Below are 23,803 nucleotides of genomic sequence, written 5' to 3'. Positions count from 1 at the left end.
ATTATAATATACCTCACATGTCTCAATGTGCAAGAAAGCAGCAGCATCTATTATTTTCTCATATTTTTTTTTTTTTTTTTTGAAGGAGAGAAAAAAAAAAGACTAAAAAAATAATAAAAATTAAAGTAATCAAATGTTCACTGAGGAGCTGGCAACTTCCTGACGAGTTGATACGTGTGGGTACGTTGGTTTTTCATTCGTTTCTTCAATTTTTTTTGTTCAGAAACCAGAACAGCAGCTCGACGTTGTCCAGAGACAACGGTCCTGGTCCTGCTGGGTCCTGGTGGCTCCTCCCCCTTGCCCTCCCTCCCTCCCCACCCCGCCCTCCCTTCACCCTCCCTCTAGGCCTCCTGGGGTGCAGGCCTCTTGAGGTCCCGGATCTGTTTGACCAGGTAAGTCTTTTCGTCGTTGAACTGTTCGTCCTCCGTCCGGTCGTTCTGGAACTTGCTGAGGAACTCGATGAGTTTGGTTTGGTTCTTCAGCAGGATGTCCAGGATGGGCTGCGTCTTGTTGGGGTTGGCCACGAACACCTGGCCGGTTAAAGGAAAGAAAGAGGGGCGTCAAGCACGAGCGCACGGTGTGTGTGCACACACACACATCTCCCACACGGTCGATGCTTCTTTTTTTTTTACCTTGAAAACATGGAACGCCTCGAACTGGATGTTGCGGCTCTTGTCCCGCAGCAGGTTCATCATTAACTTGAGGTTCTCCGGCTTGCTGATGTATTTCGTCATTATGGTGAAGTTGTGCCGGTCGAGCAGCAACTCCCCCAGCAACTAGAGCGATACACAGGAACACATTCATTTGAAGATATACACACTACCGTTCAAAAAAACATTTGGCAAGTTTCACATGAAAGTTCTCTTCTTTTGGCCATTTTGAGAGTATAAAGTACAAATGTGATGCTCCAGATACTCAACGAGCTCAAAGGAAGGACAGTTTTAAAACTTCTCTCACCAGCAGAACTGTTTTCATTCATTAAAAACCAGACGTCACTTACCACATTAACAATGTACAGTGTATTTCTGATTCAATTAATGTTATCTTTATTGAAAAAAAACAGTGCTTTCTTTGAAAAATAAGGACATTTCTAAGTGACCCCGAATCTTTGAATGGTAGTGAATACATTTTTAATGTATTGACAGTCTGTAACTTCCTTTGCCTACTTAAATGTTTATGACTTAAAACATTGGCCAGGTTTACTCCTTCATGTACAAACTGTGTCACAAATCCATTATAAATTAAATCAACAACTTGAGAGGGAGAAATAGCCGGTTTCATCTGGGCTAGTAATGTACATTCATCATAACGTGATCGTTAACATGGCACTCAATGTCCAAAACACCAGATTACTTGAAAGGGGCTTCTTCAGAGCGCTTGTAAAACATGTGAAGCGGTCCCACCACTAGATGGCAGTCAAGACGAGGCGATGGAGGGTTTAAGAAACCAAACACTGACCAGACCGGGTCTTTAAATAGCGCTCTGACGCCACCACACCAGACCTGTTTACTGGCGCTTACCTTGAGGGACTGCCGCTTAGTCACGTAGTTTTCTGAGTGGAGTAACTTCTCATATTCACTGAAGAACTAGAGAGAAAGGAAAAAGTAGAAGTGAGTGAGAGAGGCGGTGAGGCGACATTGAAGCGGCCGGCGTCAAGTGGCGGTTTTCACAATCGCATCTTTGTCTTTTGAATCAAAAACACAATGACAGTGAAATATTTGGCCTCACGGACCGACGGCTACTTTGTGTTCAAAGGCTGCATTTCAAGTCCCAACCGGATGGTTTCCATGTCGCTGAGCCGGCGTGCCAAACACTCAGCCGGCCCCGTTTAGTTCATTTAAAAGTAAAGCGTGGAACCAACTTGTCCGACTGTGAGCCAGACGAGGAAAAATATCAGGAGTCGCGGGAAGAAGAAAAACGTTTTGATGCAAGAATATCGGTTTGACATTATCGGTCGTTTACTGGCGTGCGTCTCTGCATCTGCTGCTCTGACATTTAATTCAAATTAATTCAATACTTTCAAACTCGAATACAGTACATGGCATCTGTACACACTTGAAATATTACTTTTAGTATAAATAACTAAATACACACACATACATACAATATATTTGCTGTTTTACTATTTATCTGACTTGTTTTATTTTTCTATGTGTCTCTCGCTGCTGTAATCCTGCAGTTTACTCACATATAATTCCACTAAAGGGCCAAAAAAGCTTTAAACTACAAGAAGGTGTTGGAATAAAGCAGCGGAGTCATTACAGAGAAACAGAAGCCAGGTTTGGGGCGAGTGGGGACTTACTCTGTCATAATGCTGCTCCAGGAACTCTGCACTCAGTAGCTTGTGTCTCGTGAGGAGGTCCTGAAAGCAGAGACAAACATTCAGCACATGCGGAAATAATCCTGAAAGTATGAGACGACTGGTCTATCTGTTGCAATTATGTCAGTAAAGAAATCCGTTATTGGACGGTAAATTGCTTTGTAATACAAATCAATTGTAGCTTAAATATCAGGATTAACATCTGAGGTATTTATTAAACCGTGTTGTTGAATTTTGCCCTCAGAGCCTGTACTCCAGTCTTTAAAATGCCAGTTTAAAACCAGTAAGTTTGCTGGACAATCAGCTACCCACTGGTATTTGTTTGAATGCTAAAATGAGTTTAAAATGATTTTTGAATCTAATTTAAAACTGATTTCTGTGAAACATTAAGGACATTTTGACGCGGTATCATCTTCAGCCGCTGTGATTTTCTGTTTTGAAAGGTAGAGGCTGATTCACGGCCGCTCTAGTGGTGCATTCAGGGACCCAAATCATGGCATAAACGCCGTCTTTCCCATCATAACAGCTCAATCAGTGTCAATGTGTTTTTAAAGTATCAGCAGCACAACGTGCTCGCGGCAAACAAATCATAACATTTGCTGCATGAGTCTTCCTGTAGATTATAACCACCCAGTAGCAGGAAGTAAAGGGACAGGATGCGAAAGAGAGATGAAAACAATATCTCCGCTGATCAACCTGCACTTTATCAGCGAGTTGCTTTTGGAATGACGCTTTTCCCCAACAAATGACCTTACTTTGAAAGTGGCGAATGCGTCCGAGGCGATGTCGAAGGTGGACATCTCCACGTATCGGAAGAAGTCGTAAAACTGCTCTGACCACAGTGTGATTTTGGCCAGCGGTTCGTGTCTGATGCACTCTCGCAACATGATGCCGCAGTTTAGGGCGATCTCTGGAGACTCGTAGCTGCAGGGAAACAACAGCAAGTGGAGAGGATGTTTAGTACACATTAATGTATTGATACCAAATAACACAATTAGGGCATTCGATTTATTTATTACTTTGTGCGTCCGTTGTGTTGAAATGCGTTTGAAAAAGGAGCCACGATTAAGAGCAACATAACGGAGTAATTAAATCAACCTGTTTCTATTTATTTCTCTCACTAGCTGCAACAAAACAAGTGACAATGGGTCCTTTGTTGTTGTTTTTTTTGCGGATGTCCCATATTAATAACATCAGACAATGTATTATTTTCCATCGAAGTGGATTGAGGATTTCTTTGACCAGTAGATTCCAATCATTGCAGACTCGGGTCCAAGTGGGTGTTTGTGCCAAAATTTTGCAGAAATTCCCTCGACACATTCTTGAGAGATTACGTTTTCGAGAATGCAGCGGACAGACGGACGTACTGCGCGAAAACATAACGCCCTTTAGTCACCGCTGATGCAGAGGCATGAAAAGTTTGAAATTGTTCTACTCAATTGGGCTCCATTGTGCTTCAGTATAATGAGCATCGCCTTCTGTACATTCCCAGACATGATATAAAGGCAGCATGTTTCATGCCTCACGGAGCACATGATGATTACCACCAGTAAATTTAACTTATGTCACAGGAAGCCGGACAAAAACAGCTTCCACAAAAGTGAAATGTTGCTTTTATGGCATAAAAAAACATGTGTCTTTTTGTTCATTCTTCTTAAAACAGCAATCAGACCATTTGAAACAGTTGCCTTAGTGTTCGGAAGTTGCCTGCTATTTTCAATAAGTGGCCAACAGGCTATAAGATCAAGTGGTGCATGACTGCTCTCTGTGTGCTTTCTTCTCACCCTTTCAGCAACATGAAGAGGATATTCTGCTGGGTGCAGAGGTACTCCACCGTGGGCGTCCGGGTGCCGATCTGACGCCTCAAGATGTTGTTGAAGATTTGAGCCACGTCTTTCTTACCCTGGAGGCAGCAGATGAAAGTATAAATAAAGAAGGCACGAGGAAGCAGACATTTATTAAATGGAACATAATAGAGAATACAATACACAAAAAGCTTATACAGCAAACTTCTAAATTGACAATGCAGTCAGGAGGTAAAGAACAAAGGAAAGCCATGATGCAGTTCTAAACATACGGTATATGTATATTATAAATGACAATATACATAAATACATGGTGTTTCAGCATAGAGTAAAAAAAGATAGATGTCCTCTAATGACACCAAGGCCGCTTATACAACATGAGAAGAAATCAGCGTGCACCAAATGTGTGCATAACTTAAATGTTGAATCACTTTCACATTTTCTACGTGGCACGCTTGTGTGATTTGCAATTCTTCACCAGCTTCTTTTTTTGTGTACAGGATTAGAGAGAGTTAAAGAGGAAGAGAGTGATCGCACAACACAATGAGTCATGCTGTGATGAGGGTGAGTCAGGGAAGCCTGCAGCAGCAGTTATTACACAGCGCAGGTCTAACATATTGCAGGGAGAACGGGAGTTTGCACACGTACCACCCAAAGGGCAGATGCGTAGCTTTTCAAAGAAAAAAAAACACATGCACCGCTCAGCGTCTCACCTCAAAGTCGATGAGCTGGAGGTCTGCTATTAGGGTGCTGAGCAGGCCGCTGTTGTAGAGCTCCTGGGCAAGCTGGGCCACTGCTTCCGTCTGGGGCTCCTTCTCATTCGTCCCATACAGGATCTCCTTCATGGCCACCAGGCTTTTCGACACCTCCTCTGTGGCCTGAAAAATACACACGTGACATCATTTCAAGCGTCAGGAAGCAACGATTTTCAACCACCCACATGAGGCGAGTGAAGAACACCTGAATTTGTGCGGCATTGACCCTACCTTCTCTGCCTTTTTGTCAGAAATGTCGTGCTTCTCAAGCACCGTCATGCTGTCCTTAAGGTTCTTGACGATGTCCGCCGGCGACTTGTGGGACTTGCCAAAGGGGAAAGGCATGGCGGAAAGTTACCACGAGCAACCAGGCAGTGGGCTGTCCACCTAAAGGAACGACACGTAAAACTGGATCAGAGATAGATTGAAGGACTGCTGAGATGAGAACTAAGAGCATGTAGAAAGAAAGTAAAAGGGGCAGAGATAAGGTTGTTGTACTTTTAATATATATATATATATATATATATATATATATATATATATATATATATATATATATATATATATAGTGTCAGTGACTCACATATGAATCAGAAGTCACACTCATGCAAACATACCAATGATATCGTGCATGTCTGGGCAAAAAACGACAAAAGAAAAAACCTTGAAGAATGATAACAGTAGATACTAAAGTGTCAAGCTCTATTAAAAACACTTGTTTTTTATTTCATAATCGACAGCATGGGCAATTTTTTTCTTCTGGACAATATGTAGAAAAAATATATTGGGACATGTTAGGTGTTACATAATGTATAATCTATTTAATGTCATTATTATCTCACTTAACACTATCATTCACACTACCACACCCCTAACCGTAACTCATTGCTCATTGAGTAAGTAGTTATTGTTGCATTATACGGTCTCAATGACATATTTATACTTCGGCATCACTGTTGTGACTCACCGAGGCCAAAGGTAGAATACACCTTGTGATCATTTATTTTGCAATACCGGGACAAAAGGTATTTATACATACACTGTGCCTTTTGAGGGGTGTACTTTCCTGTTATATTGTCCATGTATTGATCTTCCAAAAAAAGTAATGTTTCATATCAGGCAAATGTACAAACCTACTGGAGGAAAATGGATGTAAATAACTTGTAAATGTTCTAGATCTTGACCGTTAATGCTTCACCGAGAAGAAGTACAATCTTGTAAATGTTCTGGTTATTGTCATTAAATGATTAACCAAGCAATGTTTACTATTACATGGTCTACTTGCACTATGACATAGCCTCAGCCCTTTGTATGACCCGCTCCCTGAATGGCAACTAGCAAGTCCAAATAAACACTGTGTTGTTTTTAAAACGTACGATTTAAGTAAATAAACACAGACATCGAGTACAAAAACCTTGAACTTGAGATAAAACTGAACCACGCAACAAAAACAATATCTCCCTGCTGCTCCTATTTAACGGGGTCACAAGGACCCTTATCTACACAACTATCCGACCCACCCAACCACCTTACGTAAACGATGAGGCAAAAGGCAAAACTTTACAAGTAAACGAGACGTAAGCCGAGGCTATCAAGCAGCAGGAGCCCAAATTAACTCCTTTTCTTCATATATTGGGTGACGTAGAATGATTACCTTTTCCAAGAACTTGGCAGACAGACACCCAATAAAAAAAATGAACGTTTTAGTACAGCAATTATTCCCAATAAACATGCTTAACCAGTACAATACTGGGGGTCAGCCAAAACTAGTCAATAAGTCACTTTGCGCTACTGATCTATCAGTCTGTCACCAACCTGTTGTCCTGCCCAAGATCCTCTCAACTCTGAACACAAACCCTGGAGCAGTCACACTGGTCCTCTTATAGTCTTGACAGGGACTCCGTATTTAGAAAGCAAAGGCGAGGCCAGGAATATATATACCAAGCCGCAAAGTGGGAGGCGCAGTCCACTATTTGTATGTGATGTGTCATGTGTGTTTGTGTGTGTGTGTGACTGGGCTGAATTGTGAAACGCATCCTGGGTTCACCGATGACCGAAGAAGCACATCTTTATTAATCTGGACACACCTTGATTTTCGCCAGGTGGCCAAATCCGCCTGTCGCGCAGACTAATGCTCGTTAGTGAGGCCAGCAGGCAGCGGAACCGCCTCCCTCCCTCCTGACCCAGTGACGCAAATAGGAGAGAAACATATGGCAGGTTCACAATCAGCTGGTCGACCAACAATGAGTGCTGTCGGGCCAACACAAAAAGTCAGATGTGCTGACTTTTTCCACGGATCAAACGTTGAATAAAAGGCGTAAAGAAGGTCCAAACATCGGGACGGCTCTTTCAAAAGCCTCGTCGTGCGTTACGCACCCGCATTAAGTTAAGACTGTCCAGATAAACAAACACACAAGTGTCAGAAAACAGCTCAAACGCCACCTGGACCTTGACTTCATCTGTCAGTAAGCAAGGAACCACTACATCCACCCATCTAGCTTATTTACACACAAGCCATCCTGTCACAAGCTATTTATACGAGTATCTAGTGTTAGGACAAGTATACCTAGGTTATATGTGAGCGGCTCAACGTGAAGCACGAAGTGGAGCACCGCCCCTCTCTGTTAACCATGCCTGGTTTGTGATGGTGTGAAGCCTGCCAACTTTGCGCAATGCTAACAAAATGGATACTGGCTCACTTGAGTTAATTCCGCAGCTCGCAAATGAAACTTTAAAGCAGAGCTGTGAGGAGAAAGGCGTGATTCGGCATCCTTCTCCACAGCTGTACGGGTTTGTGTGATATCACGGCGTATAATATCTAAATCACTGTCCACCAAACAACAGTGCTAGCTTGCTAGCATGCTTCTGGAAGTGTGTGTGTGTGTGTGTGTCGACACACAGAAGGCCTCGGCAGGCCGAAAGCTTACGAACCCCTTACAGTTGGTTTAAATTAACATCGCTTATTTTAAAAACAAGCTTAAATCTGCGTGGAGGCAATTCAAGTCTTAATTGCGAGATTTGCAACGGAGCGTTTGTATCGGTAGCGTCAGCTAGCATAACGTTAGCCCCGGGCCTGGCAGTCTCCCCTCGCGCTAGTTGCCTCGCGCTCATCCCAGTATATATACACCTAGCTATATAAATATGTATATAAAACGTTACCTTTTAATGGCTCTAGTTTCCCCCAACTCAGATGCTCCTTGGAACAAAAAAAACGCTTAGTTTTCCTTGTTCGCCGCCTCCCCTTGTTGTTTCCTAGTTCTTTCTCTGAGCTCGACTGGTAACGTTTGCGAGCGGAGCCGTAGTCGCTGCAGCAGCGTCGGTCAAGCGCCTCTTCCGGTCGTCTCGTGTCACTGCAACGAGCGGGTGGCGGTTGCTGCGGCTGCGCGCCCCGCGAGGATGTCAGGTGACCGCACGGGGGCGCGCGCACCCCGTGGACATGGCAGCGTTTCTGCTCGAGACATCTTTATATATATATATATATATATATATATATATATATATATATATATATATATATATATATATATATATATATATATATATATATATATATAGAGAGAGAGAGAGAGAGAGAGAGAGAGAGAGAGAGAGAGAGAGAGAGAGAGAGAGAGAGAGAGAGATATGTATTATAGAATAATATAATATATATATGTTATATATATATATATTATAATTCTTTATTTATAACAGTTGCACATGTACAATTTCATGAATTGTCAATAAGAAACGGCAAAATAAATTTAAATATATTCAAATTAACATGTCAGATAATATGAAATAGACAGAATATAATAAATAATAAAATACAGCATATATCATGCACTATCGATCTTCTGAGTATGGGGAGCAAGACAACAAGCCGAATCCCCTTTTGTTTTTATTTATTTATTATTAGAATCATGATTTTACAAGTTTCAAAAAATGCAGCTGTTTGCATTAATGCCTGATATACAGACGGTTATTAAATGATGTAAATAGTAGACTCAAGACATTTACGTAAATCTATGGTAACAGTATATACCATAGCCATTGTGGTCAGACAGCTGTGGGTTTGTCTTTGTATATAGTTGATTACTGTCTTTTTATTGAAATAACGCACGTGTAAGGATTCCTAAAGCCTCTTCCTTTATCATTGATGCCCCACACTCATGTTTGCCCTTGTGCCCTTTTGTGTGTTAATCTGCCTCCACACTGCACTTTTACATCTTGTAGCACAGTTCTTTCCTGAAGTGGTGTAAACGTGTTTTCATTGGCTTAACCTTTAACTTTAATAGATTCATATAGTGAGTAACATGAAAGATAAATGACTTATATAACAGATTAAAGAAAAGTGTACCCTGTTCCTCCACATCTCTGTGCATTGGGTACAGTAACTGGCCATAAACACAATCTACATTAATTGTCACTGGATTTATAATGTTTGAATGGCTCAATAAATCTAGACATTGTAACTTAATAATTTCGTCACCCTTTTGCTCGGAAGGTTAAACTGTTAATAAAATCACAACACATCCACTGGAGATATCAGCAAAGCCGCATGTTGTTATGTACATGAAGGTAGAATCTGTTATGTTGAGGCTGTTTTGTTTGAATATCTGCGTTATTGATTAATTATGAACATGTGAAAAACATAAGAACATGTCCAAAACAAAACATTTGATTTATTTATTTTTTAAATCAGAAAACATTTCTCACACACATCAGAAAAAGAGAAAACACAACAACATTAAGGTCAACAAAGGGGCGGTATCTAGTGGACAAGGATTCCTCGTCGCTGATTGGACGGACTGTCTGCCAGTTTGAGGAGAACAGAAGCTTCTTCTTCTGGAGGATTTTCTTCTCACAGGTCGAGATGATGAGATACAAACAATTCAGTTGCTCAGAAACATTGTTTGCGTATAGTTTGTAGGATAAAATTATATTGTTATTGTTGACCCTCTGTGTCATTGTTGACCCTTTGACCCTTCTTCTTGTACAGCTGAATGTTCAATAGTCTTCACGACCTGCATCTCAATGCAACACCTGCTTTACCTGTTGCCTTGATACATTATATTTACACTATCTTTCTCCAGATGCACATCATTCTCGTGACTGCCGTTAAATTCTTGCTTATAGCAAACATGTTTATGGAACATCAACTTTGCATCATTAAAATTAAGCAGATATGGGTGTTTTAAAATGACAAGGTGGACTGTTGAGTGTGTGTGTGTGTGTGTGTGTGTGTGTGTGTTTGAGGGAGTCTTTGAAAGTGCATATGTCGATTATCTTGGACATAAAGATAAGAAAGATAAGATATTCCTTTATTAGTCCTGTAGTCGGGAAATTGCAGGATTACAACTTCTGACGGGAAAAGTGCACAAAAGAGAAACATAATAAAATCAAATAAATTACAAACAAGTAAATAAACAATGAAACAGTAATAAAAACAGTGAAAAAAAAATCCACAATAGCAATCGTATAGATACAGACAGAATACAATGAATCTTTATCTTGCAGTAATACAGTTATAGTTAATGTCGTTTCCTCATGATGGCCCCACTAGTTATTTATCTGCCACTTCATTGATCAGTTTGCATCTTCGCAGTCATGGCTTTCACCTGGCTCCAGCCCTGAGCTCCTATTGGTCACGTGCCAGGGCGACCCCGCCCCCCTGCCCCTCCCCCTCCCCTCTCCTGCCCCTCCCCTGCCTGGAGGTTATTACGCTCTTCATGCTGATTAGGTTTGAATGAAACGCGGCCTTTGTTCGGCTCCGGTTCCCACGACCCGGCATTCGCCTGGCAGTCGCGTGGCTCCAAACCACGGGGGCCCGCGCTGGAAGGGCCCCGGAGGAGGGGCCATCTGGCCACTGCGGCATCTGCTCGCTCCCAGTTAAGAGCAGATGTCTGACATTAGAAAACACGCACGGTGATCAAAGCTGCGAGTGTTGTTGATCCGTTTCCCAAAGAGCTGTGTGTTGTGTGTGTGTGTGTGTGTGTGTGTGTGTGTGTGTGTGTGTGTGTGTGTGTGTGTGTGTGTGTTTGGTCTGACTCTGCTGCATCCAGCGTGACTCCATCTACTTGTATGTGTTTGATGCATTGAACCCATCATCAGCTTCATAGCTCTCACATACTGACAGTAGAAGCTGGGAATCGAACCGCAAACTTAAGATAACATAAGATTTTTAATCCAAAAGGAAAATTTTGTGTCAGTTAAAAACATAAGAAAACCCAATAGTATAAAAATAGAAACATAAATGAACAATAGAGTAATCCAACAATATGTCATACTATTATTGCACTGTTTGATTTTTTTATTGTATTTATTTTATTTGAATTTTTTTGAAATATTTTAAAATTGTATTTTTATTTTATATATATATATATATATATAATGTTTGTTTGTATTTCTTTACTTGTATATTTACCTTTCACTGAGTCAAATCCCTTGTATGTGCACCATATCAATAATTCTTATTCTTATAAAGTGTTTATTAAAAGTATAATAACACCAGTGCCTAATAAAACCTACAATATAAATGTAATATTGTGCATCACATTGAGAGAGATGTTGTCAATGATTCAGAAAAGTAATACAAAGTTCCATTGCACATAATTTATTGAAAATTATATTGCACACGGTGTGATTATTGTGGTTCTCATCTGAAATGACATGGGACCCAACTATAATCACATAACGTCATAGTGACGTAATGCATCAAGTCATCAGTCATGCATCATGTCGCCTGTGGTTTGCACCAGTGTATCTCCAGAGGGGATCTCCCATACAGGCAGACCATCAGGGCAGACACACACACACACGTATGTAGGCTTAAGAGCAGACACACACACATCTATAGGCTTAAGAGCAGACACATATTCTCAAGTGATTCGTCTTTATTGTGTCTCCTGTGAGCTTTAGAGGGACCAGTTCGGCTCTTTCGCAGGTAAAGTGTAATGTTGCTCCTGAGAAGAACACGCGAGGGACTCCCCGGAGCGAAGCACGGTAACTGCACACTATTGTTCATCTCTGGGAGAAGAGGAAACTGCAGCTTTTTTTGTTGTTGTGTGGAGAGCAAAAAGGGGGCGGGGCCTGGAGGAGCAGCGCGTGGTTTCAGGCTGGACATCTGTCGCTTGTGAGTATTTTGTATTTTTTTTTCTTCTATTTCTAGGCCGGCCCTCTCGGTTCTTGAATGGAGCCAGTGACCTGTCAGGCTCCCCTGACTGATGGGACCCCGTGTGTGGGAAAGTCCCGCAGCCAAAGAGTTTGGCGCATTCACATGCTAATTGCGCCCCGATAAAAAGAGGGCCGTGCCGCGCCGAGGACCCTAGAGAGACGCGCAGAGGAGAGGAGGAGAGGAGGCACACAGGCGGCAAGGACACCCGCGAGAGCGAGAGAGAGAGAGAGATAGAGAGAGAGAGAGAGAGAGAGAGAGAGAGAGAGAGAGGAAAAAGCAAGCATGACTGCTTCATCCATGGCGCACAACGTGGGGAAACATCACGGTGCCAAAGCGGAGAGAAAGGTATTACACTTGGATATACGTGTAGATGGAATGTTCTCTTTTAGGATGTACACACACACACACACACACACACACACACACACACACACACAAACACACACACCGTGGACCACTTGGTCCTCGCCAACCGACGTTGCGACGCTTTTTCCCTTCACAGCTGAGGAAGCCGCTGATCGAGAGGAAGCGGCGGGAGAGGATCAACAGTTGTTTGGATCAGCTGAAGGACACTGTGATCGGAGCGTTCAGACTCGATGTGAGTATCCTCCTCGCGCGCCTCGTCCTCTCTCTCTCTCTCTCTCTCTCTCTCTCTATCTAGGCTAAGAGAGTAAACACATGGGATGCTGATGATGAGTCCAGTTAACTTCAAAGGGCTGCTCGTCTCTCAACAGCAATCCAAACTGGAAAAAGCAGACATCCTGGAGATGACAGTGAAGCATCTGCAAAACATCCAGAGCAGTAAAGTCCACGGTGAGGAACACGTGGGGTTGTGCACTGCATGGGTTCAGAGATATTTGGTGTCTCCATCATGTAGAAATGCCCTTCATTTGGGGTTAAAACATGGATTATACAAAGTTAGATGTTCCATAAAGTAGCTTCAAATCCCTACTGAGCGTCAGCGGGGAAATGTATTCAGCTGTATAGTTGCTATATATTATATATGTGATATATATGTATATATATTTATAATTGAAATGTGTTGTAAAAGTATCACGAAGCAGCTTCTTGAAGGGAAAGAAGCAACAGTTGTGAAGCTGTTTTTCTGGACACATGTTGTGCTGCCACCACCACCAGGGGTCGCTATAACCTCACACTCCTCCATCCCTCCCTCCCCCTCCCTCCTCCCCCACAGACCCCACATTGGGGCTGGAGGCCCAGCAGAAGTACAGCACCGGCTACATCCAGTGCGTGCACGAAGTCCACAACACGCTGCTCACCTGCGACTGGATGGACCAGCCTCTGGGCTCCCGGCTGCTCCGCCACCTGCTCAAGTCCCTCCCCAGGTCCGCCGACCAGCGCCCGCCCCACCCGCCGACCCCGCCGACGCCCCCGCCGCAGGCCTCGCCCGGGCGGGACGCCCCCCACCGCCCCGGCACGCCCCAGAGGGAGGGCCCGCCCACCCGGCACGGGGCCGGACGCCAGCAGAGGCCGGCGCGCCGCGGCTCGATGCTGGAGATGTGGAGGCCCTGGTGAACGGCTTGTTGCTGCCAGGCCATCCTCTGTTATGTATCTTATAGATATGCTGCTCAGAAGACAACCGTGGGGCAGTTTTGTTCCAGTGATTATTATCGTAGGTGTGCTGCACACAGACCTTTCCCAGTACTTCCCTTCAGAAGTCGACTTCTCGTAGCCTGCATTGTAGAAGGCCCTTATTAATCTCTCTTGTATTTATTGTATTAACCGCTTTATTTATTCCATATCAGAAGGCTTGACTTTTGCCGCTTAGACCTGCACTCGCGTAGATTTGTGTGTCTTCCTCCTTCGCTGTATGATTAACCCAAAAGATTAATAATAATAAAGCTCATTGTACATTTTCCTGTGAACAGTCTGGTTCATGTTGTCAACTGTGTCCGGAGATGTCTGCTATAACGTTTAACAACTTTACCAAGGAGACCCAAACTGATTTACTATTATATTTACCAATATAATCCAACAAATAGAGATATGAAAATATAATCAGCCTGGCTTTTTATTGTTGAAGCAGACAGTGTTGCTCAAAACAAGACGCGCTTAGCCTACAGACTAACTTCACATCGTCAGTTTGCATATTTGAGAACACTTTAAAGGTTGAATTCATCAGTGTTCTCTTTAGCCTCTTGCAGCTGAGGCTGCAAACACAAAGTATTTCCTCATGTCTGCAGCAGCACACATGTTGTTTTCAGTAAATAAACTCACTCACTCACCCGCCTGCAGCAACGAGAGTCAGGCGAACAACTTTCTTAAGACTTTAAGTCTTAAAATATCCTGTTTGGTGGAGACTAAAGGCGAGCTGAAGGGAAAGTGAGGACATGTCGTAGTGAAGCAGTAGAGGTAAAGGTGACAATAGCTCTGTTCTCTTCTCTGCCTCAGGCAGCGTGACAGTGAGTGAGCGCGCACAATACAGCCGCCTGAAGCCGAAGAAGCTAAATGGTATTCAGCCATCAGTCCTTTAATCGTCTTCCATTAGTACAAATATCTGTTTGGAGGTAAAGCAGCAGCTTTAAGATGTCGAGTCATGTTTTAAGGAGGAGCAGCGTTTATTCAAAGGTGGTGTTTCAGTTTAATGTTGAGGTGTTTAGATGTCCAGTCAATACAATTCAGGTGGAATACATTTTATTTGTGGGGATTATTTCCGCCTGTGCTTTTTCCTGAAGTGCTTAAAATGAAATACAAACTGATGGCATGGATCCAGTCCACACTATAAGAGACATCCTCAATGGTTTTTACTGTTTCTTTCTGTATTCCTTTTCATTGGGACTACTTGTTTGGTAGAAGGTAACAAAAAGTGTAGTATGGTATATCACTATTTCCATGTGCAATGTTGGAATAAACACACACACATACTGGTGTGTGTGCTTCATAACTACAGTGTGTACTTAGTCCACTGGTCCCAATGAAAGCTGTTTGCAGTGAGGTGACATTCAGCCATCTTTGCTGCTGGAGACGTTCACTTCTTGATGCTTTTAAAACCCCAAACACATGAACAATCACCTCGAGGATGGTGACAGGAATAGAGAATGGCATCTATCATTCAGCATGGTCACTGAACTCAAACTATCTTTCTTTTTTTCAATCAATTTGGGGGAACCGCCCCTTTCATCATGTGGCAAATGCAGAGAAGCACTTATGAATAAATAAATGGTGTTTTTGTGATTGAGATGAACCCATTTCAAGGTTGACCCGGGTGAATAATAATAATGTGTGTGTGTGTGTGTGTGTGTGTGTGTGTGTGTGTGTGTGTGTGTGTGTGTGTGTGTGTGTGTGTGTGTGTGTGACAGCAGGGTCTGGATTGTGTGCAGTTTTAAGAGCTTTCATTTGACCTACAGACTAATAACAGTTGAGTTCTGGGCTAAGGAACCCAGTGGTCTTAAAGTGTAGAGCTTCACCGGATGTTCTGGCACGTTCAGGTATAAAAGATGTAATTCTTAATTGGGGGTTGAAAAAGTATAGAATCCTGCATATTATGGCCCATTTATCCGTTATTATTGCTGTTATTGACCGCCACATGGAGCTGCAGGCTGCAGGTCTGGAGAGAGAAGGGAGGGGGGGCGGGGGGGGGGGGGGGGCTCACCAACAAAAGCGCGAGCCGAGACAGCTGCTCCCTCCACAGTCCACACCATTAAAGATCTGGAACAGGGATCTGAGGGTGGCGAGGTGCCAAACACCCCCCTCCACTAGAAAAAGGTCTGAAACTCTTCCTCCGTACAGTTTAGTGGCGCTTTTTGTGTGTGCGCGCGTTTGTTTTTGGTGTACAAACCCCGTGCGTAAAAGCGCACCTGATGAAGGTAATAAGCACTTTACATTCACCTGGAAGGTGGCACAGATGCCTGCGTGGTGTTATGAGCAGACATAACATGCTCTATTGTGAGGAGGGGGTCATTTGCATGATAATACAGTGTACTGAACGTGTATAGTGACGAGGGCTGAGCGCGCTTATTGCACATAAACAAACACACTTTGCGCGCAAAGGACTAAACCAGCACGTCAGAAACTGCAAAAGTCTCCAGCACTGACATCAGTTACTGCACACAATGTTATATCAAAAGATGACAGCTTCATCATTAGTGTATAACAGCTCGAATGAGTGAGTATTATATATAATATATGTACATATTCGACCAGATATTATGTGACCTGTCGCGCGCAGCGGAGCACACAACGTGAGAAATTCAGTTGCACACAAATCAGAAGTCACCAAACAAACGGAGAACAAACGAGGCGCAGGCCAACACCTGTCGCTTTCTTTGGAGAAGGGCCCTTAATTCCCCCGGCTGATTCAGTTTGGGCCGAGGGGCCGAGGGGCCGCCGGCAGCAGCAGCAGCAGCTGCCAACTGAAGGCATCGCGTTACATCCGCAACACACACACACACACACACACACACACACACACACACACACACACACACACACACACACACACACACACACACACACACACAGCCGGTTAAATCTGCTGAGGCTCGGACACGAAACTAAGCAGAATGAAGACTTGGTCGGGCAGGGTGTAAAAAAAAGGAAGAGAGGGGATGTGTTCAGATCAGATTCAACTATATCTATATCTATATCTATATATCTATATCTATATCTATATCTATATATATATATATATATATATATAATATAATTATCTCCAAATCTTTGCTCTCAAAAAAAAATTGCTCTCTCAAAAAAATGCTCTACAAAAATGCTCTAAAAAACCGCTCTAAAAAAAACCGCTTTCCCCCCCCAAAAAAATTGCTCCAAATCCTTGCTCTCTAAAAGCAAAAAAAGAGAAAATTCTCTCAAAAAACATTGCTCTAAAAAAAAACGGTCTAAAAAAAAACGCTCTGAAAAAAAATTTGCTTTAAAAAAAAATTTGCTCTAAAAAAACGCCCCAAAAAAACCCCAAAAAACGCTCTAAAAAATGTGCTTTCTTAAAAAAAATTTGCCATCAAAAAAAAAAAAAAATGGCCTAACGTATAGTACACACCAGGTCCTAGAAATGTGTCTCTGGTACTTGTAGCAGGTCTCCACAAAACGTTACAGATCTTTTGGTCGACTGGAATGAAGACAGAAGAGATGAACCGCAGTGTCACAGCTCAATGAAGCATCTTCCTCTGAGATGTTACAGCGCTCCAAACATATTTTCCAAACAACCAAACTCATAGGATTTTGTATCATACATGCGTTGCTAACATTGGCTAACATAGCATCAGGTGCATGTACCGTTAGCGACTGTGGGCTAACAGTACATGCGGGCAGAAAGTGGGGCTGCATGTCAACAGAGCAGTTTTGAGAGCAGTTTTTTTTTGAGAGGTAATTTTAGTTTTGAGAGCATTTTTTTCGAGTTTTTTTTTTTTCGAGCAAATTACTTTTTTTGAGTCTTTTTTTTTTTTTTTTTTTTTTGAGCAATTTTTTTTTAATTTTAAAAAAGAGCAAAGATTTAGAGATAATTTACTTACAAACTAGAAATTTGCTTGGGTAAAAAAGACACAAATCTACCTTCATAATATCGCTCTAACAGGCACAAATGACACACCGGCAAAAAAATACATTAACATTTTTTTCCTCATATGTAAATTTGTAAATTAGCATTCATACTTACCATAAACTAAGCTATTGATAGTAATATTACTGTTTTGATTATTATTTTATGTTATTATATGCATTTTAAATGTCATGGTTTGTTCTGTTGGGTTGAAAATGAAACAAAAAAAAAGTTCCAAAAAATAAACAAAAACCGGTCGGTCGGTCCCGTGACACAATAAAGTGTCCGGGTTAAAGCTCGTGCAGCTCCTCGGGGCGCGGGCCCGCGCTGGCCGGAGACAAAGGGAGCGCGCGCTGATTGGCTCCGGCCGTGCGCGCTCCGTTGTCCCTCAGCCCGAGCAGCGCGCCCCCTTTCACATGCTAATGAGCTCCTATAAATACTAACAACGGCACGCAGCGCCAGCAGCGCGGCTCACTAGGATCGCACAACAAACACAGGGCGCCTCGGTGCGAGCTGGTCGTCTTTTTTTTTTTTTTTTTTTTACACTCTCTTTCTCTCTCTCGCTCTCTCATTGTAACCGGTTCCGTTCGCCAGTTGCTCCTCTTTTGGCTGACTGGAGAAAAAAAAAAAAAAAGCAGCAGCAGGAGTCACAGAAGACCCAACATGGCCCCCTCGGCTCGGCCCAGCAACCCCGAGCTCGATATGGAGGAAGATGAGCCGTACTACGGGATCCAGAAGGGGGACAGAAAGGTACCTGCTTTGCGGGACTCTTTTTTTTTTTTTTTTTTGGACACTTGTCGGTGACGCACTTGTCACGCCGCTGACAGCCTGTAATGTTAAAGTGTCGCCGCTAACTGTTGCGCGTACAGCGCGTACACGTTGACGTGTGGGTTCATTATCCCAGATATAGTGCGATGCGACCTCATGTCATGTCACTCACCGAAGATCTTTGTGTGCGTTTCCGCAGACCAGGAAGCCGCTGGTGGAGAAGAAGCGGCGAGCCCGCATCAACGAGAGTCTGCAGGAGCTGCGGACTCTGCTGGCGGACACGGACGTGAGTCTACGGAAGCCCACACGGCCCCTCCTCGTTGTACAGCTCACCTGTCCTGCTCTGATGCGTGCTACATGTCCACAGTGTCTGTGTGTCTCCTTCTTCCCCCTCACTTACAGTTTCACTCCAAGATGGAGAACGCGGAGGTGCTGGAGATGACGGTGAAGAAGGTGGAGGATGTTCTGAAGAACCGAACCCAAGGTGCGCGCGACTTTGATCTGATCCGATCTGACGCTGACGTGACAACAGCGGGTTGCATCCTCTTGTGTCCTCAGGCGTGAATCGATCAAGGGGATGCAAATACTTCCACCTGAGATTGAGCGCAGTGGGACACCCTGAAGGGGTCACGGAGATCTTTAACCTTTTGGAAACAGTGCGCGAATATCCTCCCAGCATGCCCCATTCAGACAATCTTATGGCATAAAAATATGGATTTAAAAAAAAAAATTTTTAATCAAACAACAGGTTTTTTTTGACAGAAACTCCTTCCTAACAAGCCAAGGTTTTGTTTTATTGTGATTCATGTTGCAGATTCTGATTCTTTAGGTCCTAATCTTTCCAAAAAGGTGGTTATAGCTATCCAAGGTTTTCTTGAATCTTTTGAGCTTTTATTTTGTAATTTAACTTCAGGGCTCCAAATAAAGCAAGGGGGGGGGGGACTCTATGCAACCCATGAGGAAGAGTCACAGGTAGACATGTTAGAGGGAATACGAGTATAATACTACATGTAATATAGGGAATACTACATGTTAGAGGGGATATGTGTATGTATCATAGGGAATACTACATGTTAGAGGGATATGTGTATGTATCATAGGGAATACTACATGTTAGAGGGATATGTGTATGTATCATAGGGAATACTACATGTTAGAGGGATATGTGTATGTATCATAGGGAATACTACATGTTAGAGGGGATATGTGTATGTATCATAGGGAATACTACATGTTAGAGGGGATATGTGTATGTATCATAGGGAATACTACATGTTAGAGGGGATATGTGTATGTATCATAGGGAATACTACATGTTAGAGGGGATACCAGTCCTTGTTTACTCTTCTATCTGTTTACTTTCACTATATTTGATCTGCTCTCTCATGTCTGCCGCCCAGCTGATGGAGACGCATCCCCTTCACGATCTTTCTCCCTCTATCTCCCTCCGCAGAAACAGACGCACTCGGCCGAGAAGCCAGCGAGCGCTTCGCGGCCGGCTACATCCAGTGCATGCACGAGGTCCACACCTTCGTGTCCAGCTGCCCCGGGATCGACGCCACGGTGGCGGCGGAGCTCCTCAACCACCTGCTGGAGTGCATGCCCCTGAACGAGGACCACCTGCAGGACGTGCTGACGGACCTGATCGCGGACGCTTCCGGGAGCGACGGCGACGGCGGTGGCGGCGCTTGGCCGGGGGGCGACCAGTCGCCGCCGAGCTCGACCCCGGCCTCGCCCGGAGGGAGGAGCATGTCCAGCGGTTCGTCGTCGTCGTTGTCGTCGTCCTCCTCCTCCTCCTCCTCATCCTCCTCCTCATCCTCCTCGGTGCCCTCCAGCGAGTCCGGCGAGGACTTGTGCTCCGACCTGGACGAGACCGACAGCGAGCACAACCAGAGCTCCACCGAGGGCTCGGAGAACAGGGAGGCGTCGCTGGCCACGCCCACCGGGACGTACCCGCGCTCCATGTGGAGACCCTGGTAGGAGGGATGGAACGCCGTTGGGATGCCCGAAAAGTCCGCTCTACAATGCGTTCAAAAACTATTTCCCGGCGGTGTGAGCCGGCCTCCAGATCAACCGGCCCACATTCATGGATTTTGCTTCTGGATTCCAGCACATTGATCGTTCAATAATCCCAAAAAAAAAACACGCTCTCCAAGACACAGAGGGACCAACAGCGGACGAGGCGGTTGATCCCACGTGCACAGGCGGTGTGTCTGAGGGCCCCCGTTGGCGTTTTGTGGAGACGCCGTCGCTTTTCTCTTCAACTGAACGCAAGGCACGTTTGAATCCGGCCCTTTGGCATTCTGGGAAAATGTCGAGAAATCACATCGGTGGGCGTGTTCAAGGTTGGAGTTTTCCTTTTTATCTCATCGCGTAGGGGCCCTTTCCTCTCTCTCAAGGGCCCCTCCTCTGTGTCTTGACTCTTCCTCACACCTGCAGAGGGACGGAGACGTCTCTGCCTCATCGTCACTTAGAACCCGACAAAAGGACAGGCGGGGAAAACGGCTCAAGTTCACACTTTTTTGATTTTTGCGTCCATAACTCTTTGTGTTTGTGTGTGTATATAGGATTTTGTCTGTGCAGAAAAGCTCTTTTTTTTTTTTTTTTTTAGAAAACCCGAGAAGTTTGGCAATGCCTCTGATTAATATAAATATTTCTATCGTATGTCATAAGGCCTGTAGTTTATGGGACCAGTAGCCTCTTTGCAGAATGACCACTTTATGTTGTGTTGGTGTCTAGAAATGTCTGAATTTTGCTAAATAAAAAGTATGGAAGTGAAACGCTGTCGCCTGATTGACTCGACGTCGGAGAGTTTAGTGTGACCGGAAACATGATTTAAAAAAAAAAAAGTAAAAACAACTACAAAAATGTATGAGATAAAATATCATCAGTGAATGTTATTGTTTAGAAAATACATTTTTTTGTGCTCTCTTGAGGGATGGCGGGCTAATTTGTGTGATAGGATTTAAGCTAATAAGCTCTTCAAAGCACTTAGTTTGATTGTATTCAATTAGGACCCTCCAAAAAAAGGCCAAACATCATTTCTCCAAATAAAAGCCTTTTTCCTCCCAGAATGCACTTTGACCTCTGAAAAAGTCAATGTGAACAAGACACCGGTTAAAATAAATGAATATTACATCATAACCCTTTGAGATATGTGAGATTTGATCCTGTTCTTCTTCCTGTTTTCACCTTCCCGACCTGCCGCGGGGACGCGCGTTGCGCGTGCGCACATGAAAGAAGTCGCACCTCTGCGCCAAAGTGTCGTAGCTCTCACCTCGGCGGACAAAAGGGTCGTTAGATCCTGTCTGGATGGTGTCTGGACCAGCTACCGGGGCTCGTGTGTCTCTGAAGGGCTCAGAAGACACACGAGAACAACCGGAAGATTAAAAATAATAATCATATTAAAGTCATTGTCATGTTCTGTCAGATGATCCCTGCAGTGCAGGAGGGATACTTGACACAGCACGGTGGTGGAGGAGGTGGAGGAGGGCGGGGTGTTCACATACTGGACCTGGGTGTGAACGACGGAGGAAACACATTGAAATGGGAGCGGACGAGACACGAAGATCAAAGCTGCGGCAGTTTGACAGAGGAGCGTCAAAAGAAGAAGCCGCGCAGCTGAAAGAGGCGCTACAAAGGGGACGAGAGGGCTGCGGCTCTTCAAAGGGTCGCGCGCGCGAACACACACTGACACACACACACACACACACACACACACACACACTGACACTTGATCATCGAGAGACACACACACAGAGAGACATGTACTCTCTGAGGACGAAGAATGTGTTGTATTTACACGAAGAGTCATTTGAACGTGAAATCCTCCACCTGCGAGTCACGTGACGACCCCACAGTCAAAGTATAGACTCCGTGTGATGTAATAGATTTAACGAGCACACATATAAACCCCCTTCAAGTTGGCTTTATTATGCATATATATATATATATATATATATATATATATATATATATATATATATATATATATATATATATATATATATATATATATATATATAATCTTCGGCCACTAGAGGCGCAGTGGAGCCGTTTTGAGTTTCGCGTGAACGTGCAATCACGTGCACGTGTCCGATACTTTATAGTCATGTACGTTAACTGCGCCACATGTTTGTTACAAAAAGAGTTACTAATAAGGGACTAGTTAGTTATCCACCTAACTAATAACTGATGGTGTGTTATTATAGATTAAGCTCCATGCAGCATATTAAAACAAGTATGAGTAATTATACTTAACGTTTGTTTTGATGCAACACTTTAATAATTTACTTGATTTATGTATTTTAATGCAGGACTCATACTTGTTAAAGAGTATTTACACCATGTGGTGGTATTAATATTATGTGTTTACTGAAGTACAAGATGTTGACTGTCATAGCATCTCTGCAGCATTTCCATTGTTGAGCATCAACATGGCAGCTGCCTTTTATTCTGTCTGTCTATTTTTAGACTCCTGTACATTTCAGCCAAGCCAAAGTAAACTAAAGTAGCGCACAATGTCCTGGAGCGTACGCTTTGTGCCCTAAAACAGTATTGTGTGTGTGTGTGTGTGTGTGTGTGTGTGTGTGGCCTGTAGGGTGTATGTTGGGGCGTATGGAAGGAAGCGGGTGGGTAGTAATTTCAGTCACACCCTATTGTACATTGTTGAGAAGTACAGGCCTATTGTACAGTGCTTATCATTACTATCCTTGCTTTTTTTGCATTGTTTTTTGTTATCTAAGCTGCCGTGAAATCAATCAAATGAATCAAATCTAAATCAGACCAGAAACACTTTTGTCAGTAACTCAATTTGTGCTAAAGTTAGAAACCGTTTCTCAATCAAATTTGTTGTTTTTTGTTGCATGTTTTGGTCTGCCTTAAGCAAAATGTATTTGGTTTCATGTTTCGTTGTAAGGTGCTTTTATTTTGAAGGTGAAAAATAATGTTAAACCGGAAGTCGGAGTGCGCCGTTTTAACGGCTAAAAAAATAAGTTTATAACGGTCAATTCTAAATGTTTAAGAAACGGGTTAGCTCTCCCCTGAAGAGGAACACGTTCTCATGTTGGTTTTTAGTAAGAAAGTTAGTTTTTGTAAAGAATAAAACATTTAAAATCAGTTAAAGTCCAGGATCGTCTGTCTGAGGAGAGACAACTTCCCTCCATCGACACCGCAGACCGGTCACCAGATTGTAAGTCTTAAAAGACGAGCTGCAGACGGGAAAGGAAGGGAGGGAAGGAGGGAGGGCGGGCCCACCATCAGCTGCGTGTTGTGTGAGCGCGCATATGAATTCAAAGGTCAAAAGGTCAGAGGGATGCAACAGTTGGCGCCGGAGGGATTTTCAACGGCGGAGCAGAGGAGAGGCAGATGCTGCAGAGACTCACTGATTCCCCGGGGAGATCCCGCCCTCCTCGGCACGCTGTGTGCTCGATGTAGTGTTTGATTTGTGTTTTTCGAGATATTTTTATAAACCAAACAATTAAATTAAGAAAG

The 23,803-nt window shown here is 43.6% G+C and overlaps 3 protein-coding genes across 3 annotated transcripts; 2 read left to right on the top strand and 1 right to left on the bottom strand.

Annotated features, from left to right (window-relative positions):
• Window positions 1-334: 334 nt before the first annotated feature.
• Window positions 335-8,240, bottom strand: cab39 (calcium binding protein 39). The gene is made up of 9 exons (XM_068585454.1): window positions 8,040-8,240; window positions 5,112-5,267; window positions 4,839-5,003; window positions 4,105-4,223; window positions 3,076-3,244; window positions 2,303-2,362; window positions 1,521-1,586; window positions 633-776; window positions 335-530 (listed from the first exon to the last, which is right to left on the bottom strand). The coding sequence occupies exons 2-9, from the start codon at window positions 5,223-5,225 to the stop codon at window positions 342-344; spliced, it is 1,026 nt and encodes a 341-aa protein (XP_068441555.1). The 5' UTR covers window positions 5,226-5,267; window positions 8,040-8,240; the 3' UTR covers window positions 335-341.
• Window positions 8,241-12,115: 3,875 nt separating this feature from the next.
• On the top strand, window positions 12,116-13,905 carry her8.2 (hairy-related 8.2). Its single transcript, XM_068585415.1, has 4 exons — window positions 12,116-12,378; window positions 12,536-12,631; window positions 12,768-12,846; window positions 13,229-13,905. Exons 1-4 carry the CDS (start codon window positions 12,316-12,318, stop codon window positions 13,567-13,569), a joined length of 579 nt encoding a protein of 192 aa, XP_068441516.1. The 5' UTR covers window positions 12,116-12,315; the 3' UTR covers window positions 13,570-13,905.
• A 4,082-nt stretch (window positions 13,906-17,987) lies between these two features.
• her13 (hairy-related 13) lies at window positions 17,988-21,090 on the top strand. The gene is made up of 4 exons (XM_068585164.1): window positions 17,988-18,292; window positions 18,510-18,596; window positions 18,713-18,794; window positions 19,764-21,090. Exons 1-4 carry the CDS (start codon window positions 18,206-18,208, stop codon window positions 20,288-20,290), a joined length of 783 nt encoding a protein of 260 aa, XP_068441265.1. The 5' UTR covers window positions 17,988-18,205; the 3' UTR covers window positions 20,291-21,090.
• The last annotated feature ends 2,713 nt before the right edge of the window (window positions 21,091-23,803 follow it).

The sequence above is a fragment of the Clinocottus analis genome, unplaced genomic scaffold (assembly GCF_023055335.1).
Source record: "Clinocottus analis isolate CAN_PGR_092001 unplaced genomic scaffold, fCliAna1.0.p SCAF_2, whole genome shotgun sequence".
Taxonomy (NCBI): Eukaryota; Metazoa; Chordata; class Actinopteri; order Perciformes; family Cottidae; genus Clinocottus; species Clinocottus analis.
This window is presented reverse-complemented; position numbering and strand designations above follow the sequence as displayed.